Source organism: Anopheles darlingi, chromosome 2 (genome assembly GCF_943734745.1).
Source record: "Anopheles darlingi chromosome 2, idAnoDarlMG_H_01, whole genome shotgun sequence".
NCBI lineage: Eukaryota > Metazoa > Arthropoda > Insecta > Diptera > Culicidae > Anopheles > Anopheles darlingi.
The window spans coordinates 51,174,799-51,198,844 of record NC_064874.1 but is presented as its reverse complement, the minus strand read 5'-3'; the positions used below and the strand labels follow the sequence as shown (position 1 = coordinate 51,198,844).

At 39.9% G+C, this 24,046-nt stretch overlaps 3 protein-coding genes across 3 annotated transcripts; all 3 read left to right on the top strand.

Annotated features, from left to right (window-relative positions):
• The first annotated feature begins 3,714 nt into the window (after window positions 1-3,714).
• Window positions 3,715-5,325, top strand: LOC125959309 (lipase 1-like). The gene is made up of 3 exons (XM_049692129.1): window positions 3,715-3,789; window positions 3,932-4,663; window positions 5,302-5,325. The coding sequence occupies exons 1-3, from the start codon at window positions 3,715-3,717 to the stop codon at window positions 5,323-5,325; spliced, it is 831 nt and encodes a 276-aa protein (XP_049548086.1).
• Window positions 5,326-17,874: 12,549 nt separating this feature from the next.
• LOC125949685 (lipase 3-like) lies at window positions 17,875-21,035 on the top strand. The gene is made up of 3 exons (XM_049676955.1): window positions 17,875-18,055; window positions 18,120-18,827; window positions 18,898-21,035. Exons 1-3 carry the CDS (start codon window positions 17,894-17,896, stop codon window positions 19,300-19,302), a joined length of 1,275 nt encoding a protein of 424 aa, XP_049532912.1. The 5' UTR covers window positions 17,875-17,893; the 3' UTR covers window positions 19,303-21,035.
• Window positions 21,036-22,037: 1,002 nt separating this feature from the next.
• LOC125959308 (lipase 1-like) lies at window positions 22,038-22,579 on the top strand. The gene is made up of 2 exons (XM_049692127.1): window positions 22,038-22,124; window positions 22,190-22,579. Exons 1-2 carry the CDS (start codon window positions 22,038-22,040, stop codon window positions 22,577-22,579), a joined length of 477 nt encoding a protein of 158 aa, XP_049548084.1.
• The last annotated feature ends 1,467 nt before the right edge of the window (window positions 22,580-24,046 follow it).

Here is a 24,046-nt window from a genome sequence, read left to right as displayed (position 1 = left end):
AAATCACGAGTTTATAGATAAGATGAAAGAAGGTGATCAATCATACTTACCTGCTTATCACACGTTACATCCCGAAAACGAGGTCTTCGTCTGCAGCAGAGGATTCCTCAGAGTTGAGCGGTTCAGTGGAAGCAGATCCACAATTCTGACAGATCTATTAGAGTGTATAGGGTAGTGTTAGATGAGAATGAAGCATTAATCACAATAATCAAACTGTTCTAGGTACAATTATGCGGTGCAAATAAAAAAAATCACGAATTTTCACGAAATTCACCACGGATGTTGAATTTTACGACGAGATTGGAAAAAGTCGGCCAATAAATTAGCCAATATCCCCAACAATTGATGGGCAAGTGTGTTTGTTACGGTAATCTTTATTATGTGGAAATGTTCAATCAATCGAAGCAAAATTAACAAAGATATTGATTGTTGAAAAATCGAGCCTCATATTTGGCTCAATGCATCTCACTTCTTTGAAGCGGATTTTCCAAAAACACTGAAATTTTTAACACATAATCTGCACACTATTTTTCAAGTAGCTACATTTGTTTTCAATAATTATGTAAAACTTGTTTTATATCGCAAAAAGCATTACTTTTTCAACCTCAAACCGCAACCAAAGATTGAAAAATTGCAAAATGAACAATAAAAATGGCTCGAAGAGCCTACATTACTACCAAAAACAAAATATTGATTTGCATTTTTGAGATGATGCCAGGCGGAACACCACTTTATTGGAACGGGCTTTGTCCTAGGTCAAAGGTTGAAGCACGATATCATCGAGTTCAGGGCAATTGATGAAAGGCATGGTGCATAGCCACTTGCGAGGCAAATTTTCCAGTCACGGCCTGTTAAACGATCACCCCTTTTTTTACTTACTTATCAGGTGCTACAACCGATGAGCGGTCTTGGCCACAGAAAATTCCGCCACAGAAGATTCCGCCACCGCTCGCGATCGAGCGCCGTCGTCCTCCAAGAAGAAAGAAGACCAACTATTACTTTTGCTTTGTTTAAAGCGAAAATGAAAGCCATGCCGCTGAAATTTTGCATGGTGTTAAGGGTAACGATATGTTATCATATAAAAGTTCTTAGCTTCAACGGCCAAGGAACACTCAAATTTTCACCTCCGCGTAAATGCCTGCCCTTACACGGCCCGCTTAGCATTCCCTATCCTCCTCGACAAGGACCCCAACGGGGATCATGCCTGTTATCACGCACACAGTCGCTAAGGACACGGTGCTAAAGCACCCTGCCACAAGAAGCGCAATGAACCGGTGGATCTGATTTAATGAGTCCAGAATTTGCTGTACCGCTATCGCCTCTGCCCATGCCCAGGTCCCGCGTAGCGCAACACGATAGAACGATCTGCGCTAATAATCAACTCCTTTCTACTCCTGGAAGAAGGAATGAAGGAAATGTTTCGTCCGAAAAGGCCAATCCCAATTAGCAGAAGCGGCGTTAGAAGGTTAGGTATTCCACACCAGTGATAGAAAATAAATAGCAACTTCAAAAAAAATCTTGTGGAATAACAGATATCCATTAATCATGAAACGGTTTTTAATTTAGCTACATATGTTTGAAAAGTAAGGTTCTGAAGTGTAGCGTAACCGATTGGAATTGAAATAATAGTGAGACAAGAAGCGCAGTTTGGATAATTTGCAGGATTTATTCGTACAGGTTTCATGCATCTTTTCACCCGTAAGCGAAGCATCAGCGGAAGCTAAACTCTACCTACATGGTTTGGTAGCTGCCAGTTCGATGCTCTTTATTCTTATCTGCGGAATATCATCAGCTGTGATTACGACAAACATGTTGTACGATTTGAACAAAAATGTTTTACATCTTCTAAAGATCACCCGGGTTAATCTAACGAATATTTCTTATACATTTAGTTTATAGCTCTCCTTCTATGTTGCACTCCTCTAATCATCGAAAGAATTTAAATCGATCGATCGTGCCTCACACTGGATAGCTGGCCTGAGCCGTGACTCAGAGAACGAACGATTTGTGAAACAAAAGCAATTACGATTATTAGCTAGACGTATAATTTTCTTTTTCAATTATTGTTTCCTTTCTATTAGTTGTAGTGTTTGATAGATGAAATGAAAGAAGACAACCCGAATCAACTCTCATGAACACAGTCACGGAAGCTCCTCACGTGATACTGTTGGACAAGGTCAGTTGTACGGCCGGTAGGCTAGCGTTGGTTCGCAGCATTCGTGGACAGTTTGTCCAGCTAATTTGATTGCAAATCAGTAAAGCTGACTCTCAACTTTACACGTGGTGGCTCGCATGTATCTGCTACTGACCTATAATCAGAGCGGGCCGGTAATATGCTGCTACCAGGCTCCGTTGGTTGAAATCGAACGGTCATAGGGCATGCTCTGGCCACCTAACCACTAATTAAGGTCATCTGGTTCTGCAAATCCCTCAAGTTCGAGATAATCAACAGCAGGGCATAAAGCGTGCGGTCAGAATACCGACAGTAACCTGTCTGCGAGTTCATCAATACTTTACCGGTGGCAACTTCCTTGCCATGTGCATGCCTGTGGAATCAGTCAACACTTTCATGGTAATATGAGGCGAATCAGCGAACGCACGCACAGCTGATGCCGTGGTACTAGGCAAGACAATAATCCCGTTTGCTTGTTTCTAATGTCTCCCCATCCATTGAATGTGTTCATTAATAAATACAACTTGCTTTTATTTTATGGCCGTGAATAGTTCGGAAGGAAGTGAAGAGAAATCGAAGCATTAGAGCGTGGTATCCACTTATACCAGGGTGACGGATTGACTTGCTCACATAGTCAAAGAAACGAGTAGTAAACGAAATCGAAACTACATGAGTACATTAGCTATCACAGTCGGTCACCGAGTCTTCTGTGAACAGCGTTTGTTAGGTTTCCGGATAAAATCGGCGAGATGCCGGACAAGACTTATCGGACAAATCAGATGATGATGAATCAGATAAAACCATTAAATTTATGATGTATGTTGCAATGAATGCTTGATTTTTTATAAGAACGGACCAGCCTCATGTTTAACCACCCCTTGATAGGTTGATATAAACTTAAAACAACTGAAAGCATTTGTAACTAGGCATCTAGTTATCTAGTAACTTTAGTTATTATATCCATCAAAAGATGCTTGGACACACTCTTTATAAACATAGACGATTGTCAAAAAAATATGGACTGTTCGTAAAAAAACTACAAAAAAACCCCAACCATTCCAAACATTTGGGTAAATTGCTGGAAACTATTTATACTTAGCACTACAATACACCTATTACAACATTAATAAAAAAAGAACGAGTAAAAAGGAAGAGAGAGCCAGTAATGACGACCAATCGAGCATGAGATGGAATGTGCGTTTTATGTTATCATGAGGGTGATCTATGCTGTGCAGAACACTAGCAACGAGCCGCGATCGGAAAACGAACCGGTGAGAGGTTCAATTTGATCGACTGTCGACCTACCTTGTCATCGTTTGAAGAGGGCAATTACCTACCGCAGCGCTGAGCTGTAACAGTAGTGTCGGCGATCCGTTACGGTTAGTTCTATTGTGAATTCGTTAGTGAGAGGATCGTGTGGACAATACCGACCTCGGCTATCAGACAGGAAAAAGTTGTAATAACAAACCCTCGTTGTGCTTCGTGAGGCCAGTATGCAGTTTTTGGTGTTAAGTGTGGTGGTCGTGTGTGTTTTCGGAAAAATGCTATTTGCAGCCAACCAAACACCCATTGATGGTCCCTTTCGGGTGGATGATGAGGATGCTTACTTGAGTGTGGTAAGTTTTTTTTTTATGTAATCCAAAAGTGTCACAATAAGTGTAATGTGCTGCCTTCTACTCTCGGTGGTGTGCTTTAGTGAGAAAAATGAATGTGCTACGAATCTAATACCTTTTTGCTTCGAATGTGATATCCTAACAGCCCCAGCTAGTGTGGAAGTATGGTTACCAGGTGGAAATACACGAGGTACAAACGGAGGATGGCTATCTTCTCGATCTTTATCGTATCCCTGGCCGTAGAGCTGCTTCGGGGCAACCCCCTTTGCGACCTTATCGTAATGCGCCAGTGTTTCTGATGCACTCCTTGTTAAGCAGTTGTGCCGATTGGGTGTTGATGGGCCCAGGACGAGGCCTAGCCTATCTACTTGCCGATAGCGGTTATGATGTGTGGATGGGAAACGCTCGTGGTACCCGCTACTCGCGTAAACATATTCGACTGAATCCAGATCGATCGAGCAAATTCTGGCAATTTACTTGGCATGAAATCGGTCTATATGATGTCCCAGCCATGATCGATCATGTGCTAGATGTCACCGGCTACCGACGGTTGCATTACGTTGGGTTCTCCCAAGGTACGATGGTTTTTTTCGTGATGCTCTCGAAGCGTCCTGAATATAATGCAAAAGTGATCGACATGCAGGCAATCTCTCCGTCCGTATATATGTATCGACTGAAGGGTCAGCTAGTACGTCCGATTGTAAAATATGCGGATCAGCTGGTTTATGGGCTGCGATCCTCAGGATGGAACGAGATTCTCCCACGTAGCCAGTACCTTGCGCCTCTGGCCCAAATAGGATGTCCAAATTCTAACGTCACCTTCTGCCGGGAACTGTTATACGATGTGGCGGGAAAGAATCCTCCTCAGGTAGACGATGTAAGTACAATAGTGTAGGAGTTTTTTTTATAAAATGTAATGACAATAAGAAATGTATTTCGGACAGAAACTGTTGCGAGTCTTCCTGGGTCATTTTCCCGCCGGAGCATCCTTGCGCCAACTGCATCACTTTTCACAGATCATCCGAACGGGACGTTTCGCTGAATATAGTCGAGCTACTGAACGCAGGCAATCATATCGTGAGCAACTGCCGCCCCTGTACAACCTTAGCCAAGCAATTTTGCCGGTAGTGGTCTATTATGGACTTAACTACCGGGACGCATTACAACTAGCAGACGAAGTACCTAACCTAGCTGCCGTTTACCAGATTGCAGATCCACTGTTCACCCATAGTGATTTCATATTGGCTAGAAATGCGGCACGATTGCTTAATAGTAAGGTGTTGTGGGAAATCGAGAGATATGACCAAAACTCCTAAAACAGCTTGTGTGACTGCCGGCAATAGAAGAAGCCGGTAAGCTGTCCGGCAATCAAGCAGTAGCCCCTCCGCTGGCAATGGTCCACGCTAGGGCGAGCGAAGTATTATTTTTTGCACCAGCTACAGCTTGCTAGGGTCGTATACGGCACTGTAATGCAGGTGGATGACTACAATTTGCTTACTAAATACTCACTTGCAGTACAGCGATAACTTTGCCGAGTAAACGGAACTAATAATTTTGATGTAAATAGTATTCCATCGGTGATACATTCATTAAATGTAGGGGTTTCCTTTACTGTAAGGGGTACGCTGCAAGCGACAACAATATATGAGATGATTAATTGTCACGCCGAATCCTCTGGCCTCTGGCGATTGTACGTTACGATTCCTAACCAGCTGAATGTAAGCCAAGTTATTGGTTCCTAACGGAATACCACATGCTGTGCTCCTCATATGAGTGATGTGCCCTTGGCTCATCTGCAAAGCTAAATCAGCTGTCAGCAAAATACAATTCAATGTCAGGTTTCAGAGTTTTAGAGTTTAAATACCAGATACAAGATACCAGGCACCGATGCCATTAGTTTGTAAATTGTGAGTTATTAAATGACGAAGTAATCACTATTTAGCTAAACATTGTTAGAAAATAGATACATATTAGACAAAATGGATACATTGAACTGTTAGTATTGTACCAATTACTATATATAAATCTAAATGGCCAGTTCACAATGGCTAGCATTAACCTACTCTGCGAAATAAGGCTAAGACCATTATGTGTTTGTACATTCTTTTTCCACTTTTTCAAGCAATAAAAATGGGTTCAATTATAAGTATTATACATATGTACATATTATTCTTTAGGATATGTTTTGATAGCGTATATTTGGATTTCAATCATTAAACTCCAGCTATGAACTTCGAGCAATCATATTTTTTCAACAAATTAGAAAAAAAACACTCAATGATTGGTTTTAGAAAGACCGGTTTAATCATTCGTTTGTATCCACTATAGTATGGCATAGAATAATTCAGAAACATATCGCAAATATTTTTTTGTAAAAATCATTAAAGAGTAATTAAAGTAATTTAACAACAAAATCGACACGATTTTGGTTTTGGATATTTAATGATAATTATTGGCTGATGAATGCTGTTTAACATCTGGCTAGGCCGGTCCGCAACGGATAGTTAATATTGCGAGATGCTCTAAGAGATGCGTGGTTTTTCAAACTGCTATATCTTTGTCAGCTTCGATTAGTTCAAAACTTTTAACAATATAATTAAAAAACTCATCAACGATCATGAAGTACGAGTCCAAAATAAAAAACAACGCTAATCTACTTAAAGCGATTTCTATTTTCCGATTAGTATGTGTTTTCTATAGGTATAGGTGTATACAAATATTTTAAGTGATGAACTGACCTCCCAACCAATCACACGCAACGGTGTAGCAACTTTTCTCTCGGTCTTCCTCTTCAGCATCTTTTGCAGCATATTGTCACTGAGAAGCGCCGGCCGTCCGGAACCGAGCTATCTTTCGATGCTCTTCTAATTGTCGTACAATAGCGTCAAGATGTTGTAGATCCGGCGTCCACTAAATGCTGCACAATGTCCGTTATCGACGCGGTGGGGTACTGTTCGTTGAACACGCATACATCAGAATGGAGTAGCAAATAGAACGTAGAAAAACTCATTATCTAACAACATCCAAACGACTTTCAAACAAAAATATATGTTTGACTAATCCCTAGAGACAATCGAGTTTGTTGAACGTCAGAACACTTTTAGAAAAACCAAAACAGACAACCATGGCACGATCTGGTTGGTTTGAAGATCCGATGCCGAATAGCTTGCAGATAAGAAACGGATAAATATAACAAGGAAACTCGATACTATGAGGCATCTCTAAAGGACAGTAATGCCCAAGTAGCTTACGAAGGAACGGCCTGCTATGAAGACAAGTATGCAATAGTAGCGAAAGTTGGTCTGCTCTAACACCATTCATAATATCTGTACTAAAAGCTTTGTCGTAGCAACGTGAGTTCTGGCTGTTTTGTTGAGGAATGCGTGAGTTAGTGAGCGAACATAAGAACTGTGAGCGAACATAAGAAGTGAGCGAACATAAGAAGATCTTGTTGAGGAATGCGTGAGTTAGTGATCGCATTAAAATGTACATGTGAAAGGAAAAAAGCTAGGAGCTGGAGGAAAACGGACCATAATACAACACAATTTTAACAAGCAATAGTACTCTGCTACCGAAATATATTGACGCCTAATGCATTCTGCTGTCGCAGCTAGAATGATGACCTGATCAGTTATCAGCAGAAGTCCTCTCGCGATGGGAAAACGAACACTTCGATGAATTACTAAACGACCAGACCATGACACACCAGAGGCCTTACTGGTAGAAATGAATAAGCTGCTGCCACTCGAGCTTGGAAGAAATACGATACAACATCCGACAAAAGACTAGAATACAAGCTGAGCTGGTTAAATATAGCGATGAGGGCTGGGTGGAGGTGCTGGAGGTATGGAGGCGATTACCTCTTCAGGCAAATCCTGTGCTAGGGGCCTACAATAGCAACTTTCACAGTTTTTCAATATTCCTCACATTTAAAAATACCTCCTTTCTTGTAGCAACGGAAAATACACTCTAATGGCCTGGCCTCAAAGAACATCAAATGAAATATAAGCAATTATTTTCAGTAACTTTCTTCGTAAGCAGCACCTGGTTAAACCAAAGAATGGATATCCATCCAAATACTTAGAACTTCTAGAAGAATCGTCCAAATACTTAGAACTTATTCGTATCCATGCAAAAATATGTAGGCTAACAGTATAAAGGTTAAATAACGTTTATGAACGAGGAATGCCACGAAATAATCAATGTTGAATTAGTTTTTCAGTCCAATATTTATTCTGCTACAATTCTATGGACAGTAATTTTGTAATTGAGTAATTGTGTTGTATTATGGTCCGTTTAAAAGTTTACTTTAAAAAATTTAAATTAAAAAAGAAAAAGTTAAAAGTTTAAATTTTACATTTTGCCTGTTTGCTTCAAATAACTTCTTTTTGCGACAAAGCCATCGATAGCGTCGCAAAAGATGCGCTTGGGATGGTGCGTTGGAATGGAGAGAAAAGTGATTATTTCATTATGTTGAATTGAAAACTCTGTAGTTACTTCATAAACATTGAAAATGGACTTCACATACACATTCTAAAAGGCTGGAGAATAAAAGAAAACATCAAATTCAGCATTGTAATGCGATGTAGATGCGATGATTCTAGTGATCACAATCGAATCGAAAAATCTTATCAAATTTGAAGAGTTAATTCAATCAACATGGAACCACAACAGCAGCTTATTATTGTAAGGAATTGTAACTGATTGAAAAGATCAAATGTACCAGAAATCTCTTTTATTGTGCTAGGATTAATGTGAAAATGATAGGATTTTTTTATTGCAAGCGATGGAGGTGATGTGAAAAATTAGACAAGACAAGGGTGTAAGGGTGGATAATCTTTTGTGGCATGCTGCAAGATTGCACGAAATCGAAAAATCTTACTCGAATATTTTTATGATATGATATGATATGATCTCTAGTGGGTCTTTAAGAATAAAGAAAAAGGTAAAATGAAGAAGAATATAATATTAAGTTAACTGAAAAACTAAGTTTTGAAATAAGATTTTTCCTTTTTTGACTAAGTTGTTTGGAGAAAACAGCCAAAATAGTCATTTGTGGCGGGGTGGATAAACTTTTTTCCCCACTGTATATCCCTGATAACCTTGAAGATAGATACCCTGAACAAAGTCAACTCAAACTCAACCCTAAACTAAACCAGTTTAATGATCAATACTAGAAACATTATCAAAGATATAATGTCCTTTACACTATACTTAAATGAGGACTAATACCCGATGAAATTCGTATATACAGCAGCGTTGTATCATCTAAGATTGTCTATCCGCTTAAGGGGGGGCTTCGGTATTTTATTTTAATTCTTCGCATTTACATTTTACAATTTTTTATGATTGCTTATCAGTTCAAGATTATTGTGTAAAATTTTGGGATCAATCGAAGCAAAACTGACAAAGATATTGATTTTTGAAAAACAGCCTTTCATACAAGGCTCAACGCATCTCGCGACTTTGAATCGCGATTCCCAAAACCTACGTTTTCAAAGTCGGTGCCCATCGTAGCATGAAAACTACTGGACCGATCGATTTGAAATTTTGAACATATAATCTCTACACTATTTGCCAGGTAACCCCGTCGAGATTTTATAAAAAATGTTGATACTTTTTTTAAAATAATTATTTTGATTATGTAAAGTGCCGTTTTTTGAGGCAACATCGAAAAAAGCATCACTTTTCCAAATTCAAAAACCTGCCAAAAATCTAAAAATGGGAAATTTCATAAAAACTCGACGGGGCTACCTGGATAAACTTATAATCTAACAAACGAATATTCGTTTGAATATTTCTGATGACCCAGCACGTGGCTACGATGGGCACCGCAAAAAGTACATTTTTGCAAACTTGTCTTTCTGGATAGAATGCCATGAACGTAGTTTTGAATAAATCTTCCCCAAAATAGAACCAAATATTCTTGAAAAGTTGTAGTTTAATATGACATTTTTTTGAAAAATTAAAGTTAACTGGTTTCTTCACCAAAAATCGTGAAAAATAAGCCTTTTTATGACCCGAAATAACCAAAGCCCCCCCTTAATGGAGCTATTTCAACCACTAACAACCAGATCTTCCATCGACAACGATCAGCCGAAGCTTCCCAAGGCCAAGGTGGTTATCATTGTTACTCTATTTTTTAATCTTACTTTGGCAAAGACACGGGGAACAGTGTTGCACTCCCACTCACTAAAACCCGCTTATTTTCCATTACTATCCCTTCGCGGTTTTCCTTTTTCGGAATTTCTCACAAAGGATTGCTCATTGATTGCGCTGGAACTTCTTTCCAGGGAAGACAGTATAAACTGATAAATAAAAATAATAATAGTTATTGCGCTTGTGTGGGTGCTGACACGTGGTCGGTACTCACCGGCGCTGATAAGGATAAGACAAGCGCGCACGTGGTTTTTCAAACTGCTATATCTTTGTCAGCTTCGATTAGTTCAAAACTTTTAACAATATAATTAAAAAACTCATCAACGATCATGAAGTACGAGTCCAAAATAAAAAACAACGCTAATCTACTTAAAGCGATTTCTATTTTCCGATTAGTATGTGTTTTCTATAGGTATAGGTGTATACAAATATTTTAAGTGATGAACTGACCTCCCAACCAATCACACGCAACGGTGTAGCAACTTTTCTCTTGGTCTTCCTCTTCAGCATCTTTTGCAGCATATTGTCACTGAGAAGCGCCGGCCGTCCGGAACCGAGCTATCTTTCGATGCTCTTCTAATTGTCGTACAATAGCGTCAAGATGTTGTAGATCCGGCGTCCACTAAATGCTGCACAATGTCCGTTATCGACGCGGTGGGGTACTGTTCGTTGAACACGCATACATCAGAATGGAGTAGCAAATAGAACGTAGAAAAACTCATTATCTAACAACATCCAAACGACTTTCAAACAAAAATATATGTTTGACTAATCCCTAGAGACAATCGAGTTTGTTGAACGTCAGAACACTTTTAGAAAAACCAAAACAGACAACCATGGCACGATCTGGTTGGTTTGAAGATCCGATGCCGAATAGCTTGCAGATAAGAAACGGATAAATATAACAAGGAAACTCGATACTATGAGGCATCTCTAAAGGACAGTAATGCCCAAGTAGCTTACGAAGGAACGGCCTGCTATGAAGACAAGTATGCAATAGTAGCGAAAGTTGGTCTGCTCTAACACCATTCATAATATCTGTACTAAAAGCTTTGTCGTAGCAACGTGAGTTCTGGCTGTTTTGTTGAGGAATGCGTGAGTTAGTGAGCGAACATAAGAACTGTGAGCGAACATAAGAAGTGAGCGAACATAAGAAGATCTTGTTGAGGAATGCGTGAGTTAGTGATCGCATTAAAATGTACATGTGAAAGGAAAAAAGCTAGGAGCTGGAGGAAAACGGACCATAATACAACACAATTTTAACAAGCAATAGTACTCTGCTACCGAAATATATTGACGCCTAATGCATTCTGCTGTCGCAGCTAGAATGATGACCTGATCAGTTATCAGCAGAAGTCCTCTCGCGATGGGAAAACGAACACTTCGATGAATTACTAAACGACCAGACCATGACACACCAGAGGCCTTACTGGTAGAAATGAATAAGCTGCTGCCACTCGAGCTTGGAAGAAATACGATACAACATCCGACAAAAGACTAGAATACAAGCTGAGCTGGTTAAATATAGCGATGAGGGCTGGGTGGAGGTGCTGGAGGTATGGAGGCGATTACCTCTTCAGGCAAATCCTGTGCTAGGGGCCTACAATAGCAACTTTCACAGTTTTTCAATATTCCTCACATTTAAAAATACCTCCTTTCTTGTAGCAACGGAAAATACACTCTAATGGCCTGGCCTCAAAGAACATCAAATGAAATATAAGCAATTATTTTCAGTAACTTTCTTCGTAAGCAGCACCTGGTTAAACCAAAGAATGGATATCCATCCAAATACTTAGAACTTCTAGAAGAATCGTCCAAATACTTAGAACTTATTCGTATCCATGCAAAAATATGTAGGCTAACAGTATAAAGGTTAAATAACGTTTATGAACGAGGAATGCCACGAAATAATCAATGTTGAATTAGTTTTTCAGTCCAATATTTATTCTGCTACAATTCTATGGACAGTAATTTTGTAATTGAGTAATTGTGTTGTATTATGGTCCGTTTAAAAGTTTACTTTAAAAAATTTAAATTAAAAAAGAAAAAGTTAAAAGTTTAAATTTTACATTTTGCCTGTTTGCTTCAAATAACTTCTTTTTGCGACAAAGCCATCGATAGCGTCGCAAAAGATGCGCTTGGGATGGTGCGTTGGAATGGAGAGAAAAGTGATTATTTCATTATGTTGAATTGAAAACTCTGTAGTTACTTCATAAACATTGAAAATGGACTTCACATACACATTCTAAAAGGCTGGAGAATAAAAGAAAACATCAAATTCAGCATTGTAATGCGATGTAGATGCGATGATTCTAGTGATCACAATCGAATCGAAAAATCTTATCAAATTTGAAGAGTTAATTCAATCAACATGGAACCACAACAGCAGCTTATTATTGTAAGGAATTGTAACTGATTGAAAAGATCAAATGTACCAGAAATCTCTTTTATTGTGCTAGGATTAATGTGAAAATGATAGGATTTTTTTATTGCAAGCGATGGAGGTGATGTGAAAAATTAGACAAGACAAGGGTGTAAGGGTGGATAATCTTTTGTGGCATGCTGCAAGATTGCACGAAATCGAAAAATCTTACTCGAATATTTTTATGATATGATATGATATGATCTCTAGTGGGTCTTTAAGAATAAAGAAAAAGGTAAAATGAAGAAGAATATAATATTAAGTTAACTGAAAAACTAAGTTTTGAAATAAGATTTTTCCTTTTTTGACTAAGTTGTTTGGAGAAAACAGCCAAAATAGTCATTTGTGGCGGGGTGGATAAACTTTTTTCCCCACTGTATATCCCTGATAACCTTGAAGATAGATACCCTGAACAAAGTCAACTCAAACTCAACCCTAAACTAAACCAGTTTAATGATCAATACTAGAAACATTATCAAAGATATAATGTCCTTTACACTATACTTAAATGAGGACTAATACCCGATGAAATTCGTATATACAGCAGCGTTGTATCATCTAAGATTGTCTATCCGCTTAATGGAGCTATTTCAACCACTAACAACCAGATCTTCCATCGACAACGATCAGCCGAAGCTTCCCAAGGCCAAGGTGGTTATCATTGTTACTCTATTTTTTAATCTTACTTTGGCAAAGACACGGGGAACAGTGTTGCACTCCCACTCACTAAAACCCGCTTATTTTCCATTACTATCCCTTCGCGGTTTTCCTTTTTCGGAATTTCTCACAAAGGATTGCTCATTGATTGCGCTGGAACTTCTTTCCAGGGAAGACAGTATAAACTGATAAATAAAAATAATAATAGTTATTGCGCTTGTGTGGGTGCTGACACGTGGTCGGTACTCACCGGCGCTGATAAGGATAAGACAAGCGCGCACGTGGTTTTTCAAACTGCTATATCTTTGTCAGCTTCGATTAGTTCAAAACTTTTAACAATATAATTAAAAAACTCATCAACGATCATGAAGTACGAGTCCAAAATAAAAAACAACGCTAATCTACTTAAAGCGATTTCTATTTTCCGATTAGTATGTGTTTTCTATAGGTATAGGTGTATACAAATATTTTAAGTGATGAACTGACCTCCCAACCAATCACACGCAACGGTGTAGCAACTTTTCTCTCGGTCTTCCTCTTCAGCATCTTTTGCAGCATATTGTCACTGAGAAGCGCCGGCCGTCCGGAACCGAGCTATCTTTCGATGCTCTTCTAATTGTCGTACAATAGCGTCAAGATGTTGTAGATCCGGCGTCCACTAAATGCTGCACAATGTCCGTTATCGACGCGGTGGGGTACTGTTCGTTGAACACGCATACATCAGAATGGAGTAGCAAATAGAACGTAGAAAAACTCATTATCTAACAACATCCAAACGACTTTCAAACAAAAATATATGTTTGACTAATCCCTAGAGACAATCGAGTTTGTTGAACGTCAGAACACTTTTAGAAAAACCAAAACAGACAACCATGGCACGATCTGGTTGGTTTGAAGATCCGATGCCGAATAGCTTGCAGATAAGAAACGGATAAATATAACAAGGAAACTCGATACTATGAGGCATCTCTAAAGGACAGTAATGCCCAAGTAGCTTACGAAGGAACGGCCTGCTATGAAGACAAGTATGCAATAGTAGCGAAAGTTGGTCTGCTCTAACACCATTCATAATATCTGTACTAAAAGCTTTGTCGTAGCAACGTGAGTTCTGGCTGTTTTGTTGAGGAATGCGTGAGTTAGTGAGCGAACATAAGAACTGTGAGCGAACATAAGAAGTGAGCGAACATAAGAAGAACTTGTTGAGGAATGCGTGAGTTAGTGATCGCATTAAAATGTACATGTGAAAGGAAAAAAGCTAGGAGCTGGAGGAAAACGGACCATAATACAACACAATTTTAACAAGCAATAGTACTCTGCTACCGAAATATATTGACGCCTAATGCATTCTGCTGTCGCAGCTAGAATGATGACCTGATCAGTTATCAGCAGAAGTCCTCTCGCGATGGGAAAACGAACACTTCGATGAATTACTAAACGACCAGACCATGACACACCAGAGGCCTTACTGGTAGAAATGAATAAGCTGCTGCCACTCGAGCTTGGAAGAAATACGATACAACATCCGACAAAAGACTAGAATACAAGCTGAGCTGGTTAAATATAGCGATGAGGGCTGGGTGGAGGTGCTGGAGGTATGGAGGCGATTACCTCTTCAGGCAAATCCTGTGCTAGGGGCCTACAATAGCAACTTTCACAGTTTTTCAATATTCCTCACATTTAAAAATACCTCCTTTCTTGTAGCAACGGAAAATACACTCTAATGGCCTGGCCTCAAAGAACATCAAATGAAATATAAGCAATTATTTTCAGTAACTTTCTTCGTAAGCAGCACCTGGTTAAACCAAAGAATGGATATCCATCCAAATACTTAGAACTTCTAGAAGAATCGTCCAAATACTTAGAACTTATTCGTATCCATGCAAAAATATGTAGGCTAACAGTATAAAGGTTAAATAACGTTTATGAACGAGGAATGCCACGAAATAATCAATGTTGAATTAGTTTTTCAGTCCAATATTTATTCTGCTACAATTCTATGGACAGTAATTTTGTAATTGAGTAATTGTGTTGTATTATGGTCCGTTTAAAAGTTTACTTTAAAAAATTTAAATTAAAAAAGAAAAAGTTAAAAGTTTAAATTTTACATTTTGCCTGTTTGCTTCAAATAACTTCTTTTTGCGACAAAGCCATCGATAGCGTCGCAAAAGATGCGCTTGGGATGGTGCGTTGGAATGGAGAGAAAAGTGATTATTTCATTATGTTGAATTGAAAACTCTGTAGTTACTTCATAAACATTGAAAATGGACTTCACATACACATTCTAAAAGGCTGGAGAATAAAAGAAAACATCAAATTCAGCATTGTAATGCGATGTAGATGCGATGATTCTAGTGATCACAATCGAATCGAAAAATCTTATCAAATTTGAAGAGTTAATTCAATCAACATGGAACCACAACAGCAGCTTATTATTGTAAGGAATTGTAACTGATTGAAAAGATCAAATGTACCAGAAATCTCTTTTATTGTGCTAGGATTAATGTGAAAATGATAGGATTTTTTTATTGCAAGCGATGGAGGTGATGTGAAAAATTAGACAAGACAAGGGTGTAAGGGTGGATAATCTTTTGTGGCATGCTGCAAGATTGCACGAAATCGAAAAATCTTACTCGAATATTTTTATGATATGATATGATATGATCTCTAGTGGGTCTTTAAGAATAAAGAAAAAGGTAAAATGAAGAAGAATATAATATTAAGTTAACTGAAAAACTAAGTTTTGAAATAAGATTTTTCCTTTTTTGACTAAGTTGTTTGGAGAAAACAGCCAAAATAGTCATTTGTGGCGGGGTGGATAAACTTTTTTCCCCACTGTATATCCCTGATAACCTTGAAGATAGATACCCTGAACAAAGTCAACTCAAACTCAACCCTAAACTAAACCAGTTTAATGATCAATACTAGAAACATTATCAAAGATATAATGTCCTTTACACTATACTTAAATGAGGACTAATACCCGATGAAATTCGTATATACAGCAGCGTTGTATCATCTAAGATTGTCTATCCGCTTAATGGAGCTATTTCAACCACTAACAACCAGATCTTCCATCGACAACGATCAGCCGAAGCTTCCCAAGGCCAAGGTGGTTATCATTGTTACTCTATTTTTTAATCTTACTTTGGCAAAGACACGGGGAACAGTGTTGCACTCCCACTCACTAAAACCCGCTTATTTTCCATTACTATCCCTTCGCGGTTTTCCTTTTTCGGAATTTCTCACAAAGGATTGCTCATTGATTGCGCTGGAACTTCTTTCCAGGGAAGACAGTATAAACTGATAAATAAAAATAATAATAGTTATTGCGCTTGTGTGGGTGCTGACACGTGGTCGGTACTCACCGGCGCTGATAAGGATAAGACAAGCGCGCACGTGGCAGCCCAGTCTCTTTTTTCATCTTTTCTTTCGCATTTGAATATGCGACCTTTGCCCGACTGGCAACGCGTCTGGCTTGACTTGACAAATTACGTGTTTACCACTTCTCCCATCTACAAGTGTTGTGCACCGCGCAATTATAATTAACTCTGATAAAACTAAACTCGTAAACGCTATAAGTTTAATGAAAAACTTTTTTACGCTATAGTTGTAAAACTAGCAAGAGCTAAAAGTATAATAAAAAAAATATCGATAAGCAAATCATGCTCCAAATCATGTGTTTGTGGAGAAAGCTACGATGGACACTGCAAAAAGGACATCTTGGTATACATGTCTTGATTGATGCCATGGTTGAATATTTTAAATATTTTCATCAATTTTATTCTTAATATACTCCCAAAGTTCTAAAGTTCTAAGTTGGCCATTAATATGATATTCATGAAATAATATGGTCTGCACGTTTCTTCACAAAACATCTTTTAACATGAGCATAGTTTTGGCCCAGATCGGCCATCTTCTAATATTCTTTTCCGTAGTTACATCTTTATATCTATTACACTATCAAATGTTTATTACCAATAAAATTCATCTAGGATTCTACGACAATCTAAAAAAAAACATTCAAAGCAATATTCTGATGTTCTAATTAAGACTACGGAACTTTAGTACCATCCCTCTAGTAAGCAAGATACCAACTGCATCATTACCGTGACGTCATGGCAAAAGTTATCTTGAAAATACGGAGCTCAGTATACCGCAAAGGGTGCACTCGTGCCTCCAGCTCACGTTACTTTAGAAGCTGTTGTCCACCTTGCCTTGAATTTCAGCAACTTGTGTCCTGCCAAGCTATTGGAACTGAGGCAACTGCAGCTCATTGCATGACGTGTTTTATCACAACAGTGATCATTTACAGTCTGATGTGATGAAATGTTCACAAATTATGAACTTGTATTAACACGAACTTGTGTTTTTTCTTCATTTGGGAACATGTTTAACGAAGAGAACACACAGTTTTTAACATCGTTCCAAACACCAGACAATTCGTATGTTAAAAGGAAAATGGAAAAATTGTTTGACTTTGAAAATGAATTAAAATAAATAAAAACAATTTTTAAAAACTTAACAACATGCTTAATGTAAATTTAAAAAATGATCAATAATAGATCAAATTGAACGAAAAAATTGAAAAATGTGGCCCAAAATTCGATCATTCATATCAAGGCATTCGTTACGCACAGGAAACACAGCGTTCGGCAGATGCTTAACACGTCCGATAGGGCTTTTGCATGTTTCAGAAGGAATGCATATCTCTCCGAACTGCACTGCTCGTGAGAACTCAGGGGTCGCACGACGAGATCCATTTAATGATAGCGTCATACGGCATTGCAAGTTTTTGCGCTTACACGTTCTGCTAAGGTGCATCGAGAGTCGTTTGCCTTCCGGTTGGCCCCCGTTTGCGCCAGTAGCAAAATGACTGTCGGCTTAGAACGTTCGATGTGCGGGTCAACTGCAATTGCAGTGTATCTATCAATTGTGCTTCTGTTCAGCTTAGTGGAAGCTCGAACGCCTGCGCCTTCGAACAAAGTTAGTAGCTACTTTGCAATAGATTTGGAGGATGGCACTATGACCACGGTAAGTCGTGTATAAAACCACCTGTTTTCCATAGCACTTTAAAACTCAAATGTCTCTTCTGCAGCCCCAGCTTATTCAGAAGTATGGATATCACGTTGAACACCATGAAGCAACCAGTGCAGATGGGTACATCATTTCATTAACACGCATTCCACCGAGTAAACCCAATCGTCACCGATATCCAATATTGCTCGTACATGGTGTACTCGGTAGCTCGGGAGACTACTTGGTCATTGGTCCGAACAATAGTATTGCATATTTGCTGGCCGATCGCGGATACGATGTGTGGTTAGCAGATATGCGTGGTAACCGGTACTCCCAGAAACATGTGCGGCTTACGACCGACTCACCGGACTATTGGGACTTTAGTTGGCACGAGATGGGATACTATGACCTGCCGGCTATCATCGAGTATATTCTGCGCCAAGCAGCCGCACGGAAGCTCATCTACATCGGTCACTCCCAGGGAACAACCGTGTTCTTTGTAATGGCTTCGGCTCGGCCAGAATTTAACGACAAAATCGCTCGCATGTACGCGCTTTCTCCCGCTGTTTGCCTTAAGCGTGTCCGTAGTCCTTTGACCCGATGGTTGATCGACCACGTATACCACTTGAAGCAACTGTTTGATATGTTCGGTGTGTACCAGTTTCTACCGCACAGCGATCTGACCTATCTGCTTTCCGGCATTATCTGTCCGATGAATGACGAAAACAACATCTGCATGCAGATTGTTAGCCAGACGGTTGGTCCTAATCCCAAAATGGTAGATATGGTATGTAGCAAAATGCAACAAAAAAAACAGCAGTACGAGACGAACTATCTCAAGTGACCTTTCTTTGCAGATGGCCATGCACATCCTTACCGGGCATGATCCGGCCGGTGCATCGGTGAAACAACTTCTGCACTTTGCTCAAGTGCAACGCTCGGGACAATTTCGACAGTATGACTACGGACGGCGGAATAACACGGTTCGGTATAGTCACTGGAAGCCTCCAGCTTACAATCTGTCGGCGGTAACGGCACCGATTTCCATCTTCTATGCTCTGAACGATTGGTTGGTCGATCCAGGGGAAGCACAACGGTTCGCGAGACTGCTACCGAACAAACCGCTGATCAACATGGTCGAGGACGAGAACTTCAACCATCTTGATTTTGTTACAGCTAAAAACGCGCGATCACTAGTGTACGAGCCTATATTGAGTGACCTACGAGAAATAGATGAGCTAACTTTGAAGGAAAATACGTAAAGCGCCATTCGTTAACGTAATTGTACTGTGAGCATTAGTTGGTGTGTTTGTGGCCGAATCATTTTATCACCACGAAAAAGTCTTGGTCCCAAAGAGTGCTTTACGCTTGTTCGAAAGTGTCGCATTAAGTGAAAATATTAACGAGAAAATATGATGCATTGCTAGTGTTATATAAGCAGCTGGATTCTAAGCAGTGATTGGTGATAACCATGATAAAACGCTGATTCGTAGATTGCCATGTTTAAATTCCATGATATGGATAAGGAAACTCATCATTTCAATTCGCAGTGTCATGCAGTTTCTCCGTCACTCTTCTAAGAGCGAGCACAACATTTCCTCACCTGAAACACCCTGCTTATTAACCGTTATGATACTACTCTCGAGCCACCGTACAGTTCCTGTGAATAGTAACAATTAAATAATCATCTCCGTTCACTGTGGGTGTGCCGTAATCGATTATCTACGTTTTGCAATAGCCAACGCGGCGGTCTTCGCCGCGTTACACAATATTAGCATTCACACGATAAGATTATCTGAGATAATAGATCAGTAAGTAGCACTTTGCATTCATGATTACATTTCCTCCAGACATACGGTGACGATGCACAACTGGATACTCCAACTCTACCGCACCCCGGTACATTCTCGTTGAACAAAATAGACAATGTACACTTTCCACTTCTCACAGTACATAATGTAATATCATCGTAATTTAGGGAAAAACAGTACAAACTCATCCAGGATTACTTTTCAGACGAGATTAATCGGCAAGAAATGCTTGGAATGTAACAATGTTTCCAATATTTCGTTACTAGGCAAACGAAAATCGAGAACTTCTATTTTGTGTAACACAAAGCACGTGCAACAGGATTGCACCATGCGAATAGCGATGAAGGCCAATAGTAGTTTAGTTATTTTATCAACTGCAATATTTGTGTACGTATCAAAATGTTCTTTTGAAATTATTTTAAAGTAGCAATAAAAATGGTTATTATTATTTAATAACATAAATTAAACGGCACACTTTACTCCAACCCGTGGGCACGAAATCACTCAAGTTCTATTCCACACTCCGCACGCTCATTGAAAAGACACGCTAGTGTGAAGGTAAAGGACAAATGATCTTGCACCCTCGTTCACCTTGGCAATGGAAGTAAAATGCATGCCACTGCTCAACTGCAACGCATCGTAACGCTAGCAGACAAATGATCTCAGTACCACACAGTGGTCGGTAGTGGAAGTATGAGGTAATCTATATCAGCGTTAAGGAATAAGACTCGCAAGATTTGATTCAGTGCTAATGGTTGTAATAGAAGAGAAATAGTGTCAGCATGTACGATTAAAGAAGAAGAAGATACATACGTAGTATTGGGATCTACAGAAAACCAGACACGTCCCAAAAAGTCAAACGTGGTTTGTGCATTCTTTCGGTGTTACAGACTAATGGCTACAGGCTTGTAGCAAACTAACCAAATAATGTAGATAATTATTTTCTCTTCCTAATTTGCACTTTGGTGCTCGTGAAATTATCGTTTGAATATTGGAAATTCTAGAAGGAACCTTATCAAATTAAAAGGACCTGTAGAAGTAATCTGTTTGTGCACACATGTTATCAAGCAACAACTCCATCGAATACTCACCATTAAACGAATAATTAAACTCTTAAATTATTCGTGAAATATTAAATTGATTCGTTTAAAACCCAAAACATTCCGACGATTTCAGATTGGTGTTGATAGCTTAGTTGATTGCGTTTCTAATTTTTAATTGGCCAAATTCTAAACGAAGATCTATTGATGTCCAGCTGAATAATATCACTGGACAATTAATTTCAACAACGATTACGATTGGCTAGCCGATAGTGCCACCGACGATCCGATTCCCGTATTCCTCTGAGTTTCCACTAGTTTACATTCAGACATGTTACAAAGTCAATGCAAAGAGCAATGTGTCAGGCGCTCGTCAATTTTTTGCTTTTTTGGATCTGTGTTACGGGTGTTAGAGGACATTTTCACGTGGACGATAAAGATGCGGAATTGACTACCGTAGGTGCCTTCAGGAAAGACTAAATTTAAAGATTGGGTGCTCATTTCATCGCGTATCTGTTTTAGCTGCAGTTATTAAGAAAGTATGGATACCGAGCTCGTCCGTACATCGTAACGACTTCGGACGGATACAGGTTGACTCTTCATCGAATGTTCCTAAAGGGTGGCTATGATCGTTTGTTACTTCCTGTGCTCGTGGTGCACGGATTGATGGGAAGTTCATCCGATTTCATAATAGCCGGACCAGATCATGGACTTGGCTATCAGTTGGCTAACGATGGCTTTGATGTGTGGCTAGCTAATACACGTGGCAACCGTTATTCTCGAGAGCACTTGCGCCTTTCTCCGGTTGATAGTGTGTTTTGGGATTTTTCTTGGCACGAAAAGGCAATCTACGATCTACCGGCCATGATCGATTTTATTCTGAACGAAACATCAACCGCACAATTGTACTTTATCGGATACTCACAGGGCTCCACCGAGTATTACGTTATGACCAGCTTTCGTCCTGAATACAATCGGAAAATTCGATACGCACATACCCTAGCTCCGGCTGTGACGTTGCATGATATACGCAGTCCTGTGGTACAAGCGGCGGTACATAACTCAGCTCCGCTCATTTCCTTGGGTCGACAACTTAATCTAGTCGAAATGCTTCCGTGGTCAGCACAACAGAATACTCTCATACGGATGACCTGTTCGGTAAGTACTCCAGGGAGTCAATGTGCAAGCTTCGCTGCGAATCTGTTCGGACCACATCCCGAATCATATGACGAGGTGAGCATATTTCATTGGTGTACTTAATTCCGTGCCTATCTAATTTTGCTTTACTCTATTTTAAGCAAATCTTTCAACTTTTGCTTGCCCATTGTCCGTCTGGAGCATCGTTGAAGGAATTCGAGCATTTCAACCAGCTCGTGCAAAGCGGGATCTTCCGGCCGTACGAGAGGGACGGTATTGAGTGCATCCACCAACCGTACAATCTAAGTGCATCCAGTGCCCCGGTGTCCATTTTCTACGGCCTCAACGACTGGATTGTGCACCCAAAAAACGTGATCCGTTTGGCTTCCTTATTACCGAATCTAAGGGAAGTGATACCGGTTGGTGGAAAAAAATTCAATCACGTCGATTTTATCATTGGTACACGAGTTAGGGCCGCAGTATATCGTAAATTATTACAAAACCTTCGCAATGACTCACAAGCATATCTTAGCATCAGCACCCACCCATGATTTCATAAGCGATAAAGGAAAAAGATTGCAAGTTCTTAGTTCCAAGTCGACATTAAACAGTTATTAAAAGGCAACGATCCACCAATTTTTGATGGCGGTCAAAAAAACTGACCATTATTGGACTACTGCACAAGATCCGATCGCTCGGGGGGTGGTTAATTAACACGGAAGATAAAAAAGCCTGGGTTTCTATGAAGCAAAAATGACCATAACACACAAGCTAAGCAGATCTGTTGCGATCACATCAATAAACATATCAAGGACCGACCACCTATCTACACCGATTGGAGTATAACGGACTCCAAATGCGGCATGGGCATAGTCGTTCAGGAGACAGTAATGACGAGAGGATGGGCCTTCAAGGTTGCGAGAAGCGTTGCAATCAGTACCGTAGAACTCACAGCAATCGACAAAGCACTCAAACTGGCAATTGGAAAAAAAGTTCGCCGACCCATAATTTTAACTGACAGTAAAGTAACCTGCAAATCACTAAAAAAAAACATTGGACAGTGACTTCGTCGAAGAGACCATCAGCAACAAGCTAAGTAACTGTATGTACATGGAAGCCTGAAGTGGGCTGAAGTGCTGGTGTAACAGACACTGAAACTAAGAACAACAGTACAACATAATGAGCTGCGTCAAAGAAGGCAATGGTGAAATGGGATCGAAAAGCATACCTCCACCACCGGTGATGACTGAGAACCCATTCAGGTTCAGAAGGGCTGAAGTAACTATCGCGGGGCATGGAGCACTCGGGCTTTCGTCTGTGTCGGTTTCTTCTTTATCACAGATTGTTTCTTGGAACCGGCCGGCTTCCGTTTTTTCCATCGGGTTTTTCTATTTTCTTTCTCTTCCGTTTGCTGGTCCTGTCGTTCGAGATTTGCTCTTCGATTGTATACTTGCATGGCAGGATGGTTACTTTGGTTTTCGCAGTAGCCCGATCAACTCATCATTTCCGCTACGCTATCTAGAAACGAGAAGTATCCGTGGAGAGGGATATATATTTCATCATTTAGAGCACGCTGGTTTCCCTGGTTACCTAAGGATGCTGCTGCTTGTGACTGTGGCGCGGATTCTTCAGCGTCACCATCGGCTGGTCGTGTCATACAATACTCGACCGTAGAGTATGCTCTAATGGCGTATTGGCGCTTGAGCTCGTAAATGACACATTGATTGGCTAATCGGCGGAAACGGTTGCGCCAATCGAGTGCCCCACGGAACGTGTTCGGACCGAACGAAGCAGGGAAATCCTGAGTCACTTACCTCCTGGGCATCGTTTGGTTCGAAACGCGCCAGGAAGTACTTCATTTGCGTCCGATGATCAAACCGGCCGAGCAACAGGTGACACCGATCCATGCAAAGACCGTCCCTCACCCCCACCACCTGGTACGCACTTATGCTGTTTATGTTGGACTGGCGCCATCACGTTGGCCGGGGGTAACAATATTTTCATTTTTTAGTCCGTTT

Bases quoted from the DNA above. Each gene is read 5' to 3' on its own strand.
- LOC125959309 (XM_049692129.1), top strand. From the start codon at position 3,715: ATGCTATTTGCAGCCAACCAAACACCCATTGATGGTCCCTTTCGGGTG. The intron at 3,790-3,931 runs GTAAGTTTTTTT...ATATCCTAACAG, and splicing joins AGGATGCTTACTTGAGTGTG to CCCCAGCTAGTGTGGAAGTA. The intron at 4,664-5,301 runs GTAAGTACAATA...ACTCACTTGCAG, and splicing joins ATCCTCCTCAGGTAGACGAT to TACAGCGATAACTTTGCCGA.
- LOC125949685 (XM_049676955.1), top strand. From the start codon at position 17,894: ATGACTGTCGGCTTAGAACGTTCGATGTGCGGGTCAACTGCAATTGCA. The intron at 18,056-18,119 runs GTAAGTCGTGTA...TCTCTTCTGCAG, and splicing joins AGGATGGCACTATGACCACG to CCCCAGCTTATTCAGAAGTA. The intron at 18,828-18,897 runs GTATGTAGCAAA...CTTTCTTTGCAG, and splicing joins ATCCCAAAATGGTAGATATG to ATGGCCATGCACATCCTTAC.
- LOC125959308 (XM_049692127.1), top strand. From the start codon at position 22,038: ATGACCTGTTCGGTAAGTACTCCAGGGAGTCAATGTGCAAGCTTCGCT. The intron at 22,125-22,189 runs GTGAGCATATTT...CTCTATTTTAAG, and splicing joins ATCCCGAATCATATGACGAG to CAAATCTTTCAACTTTTGCT.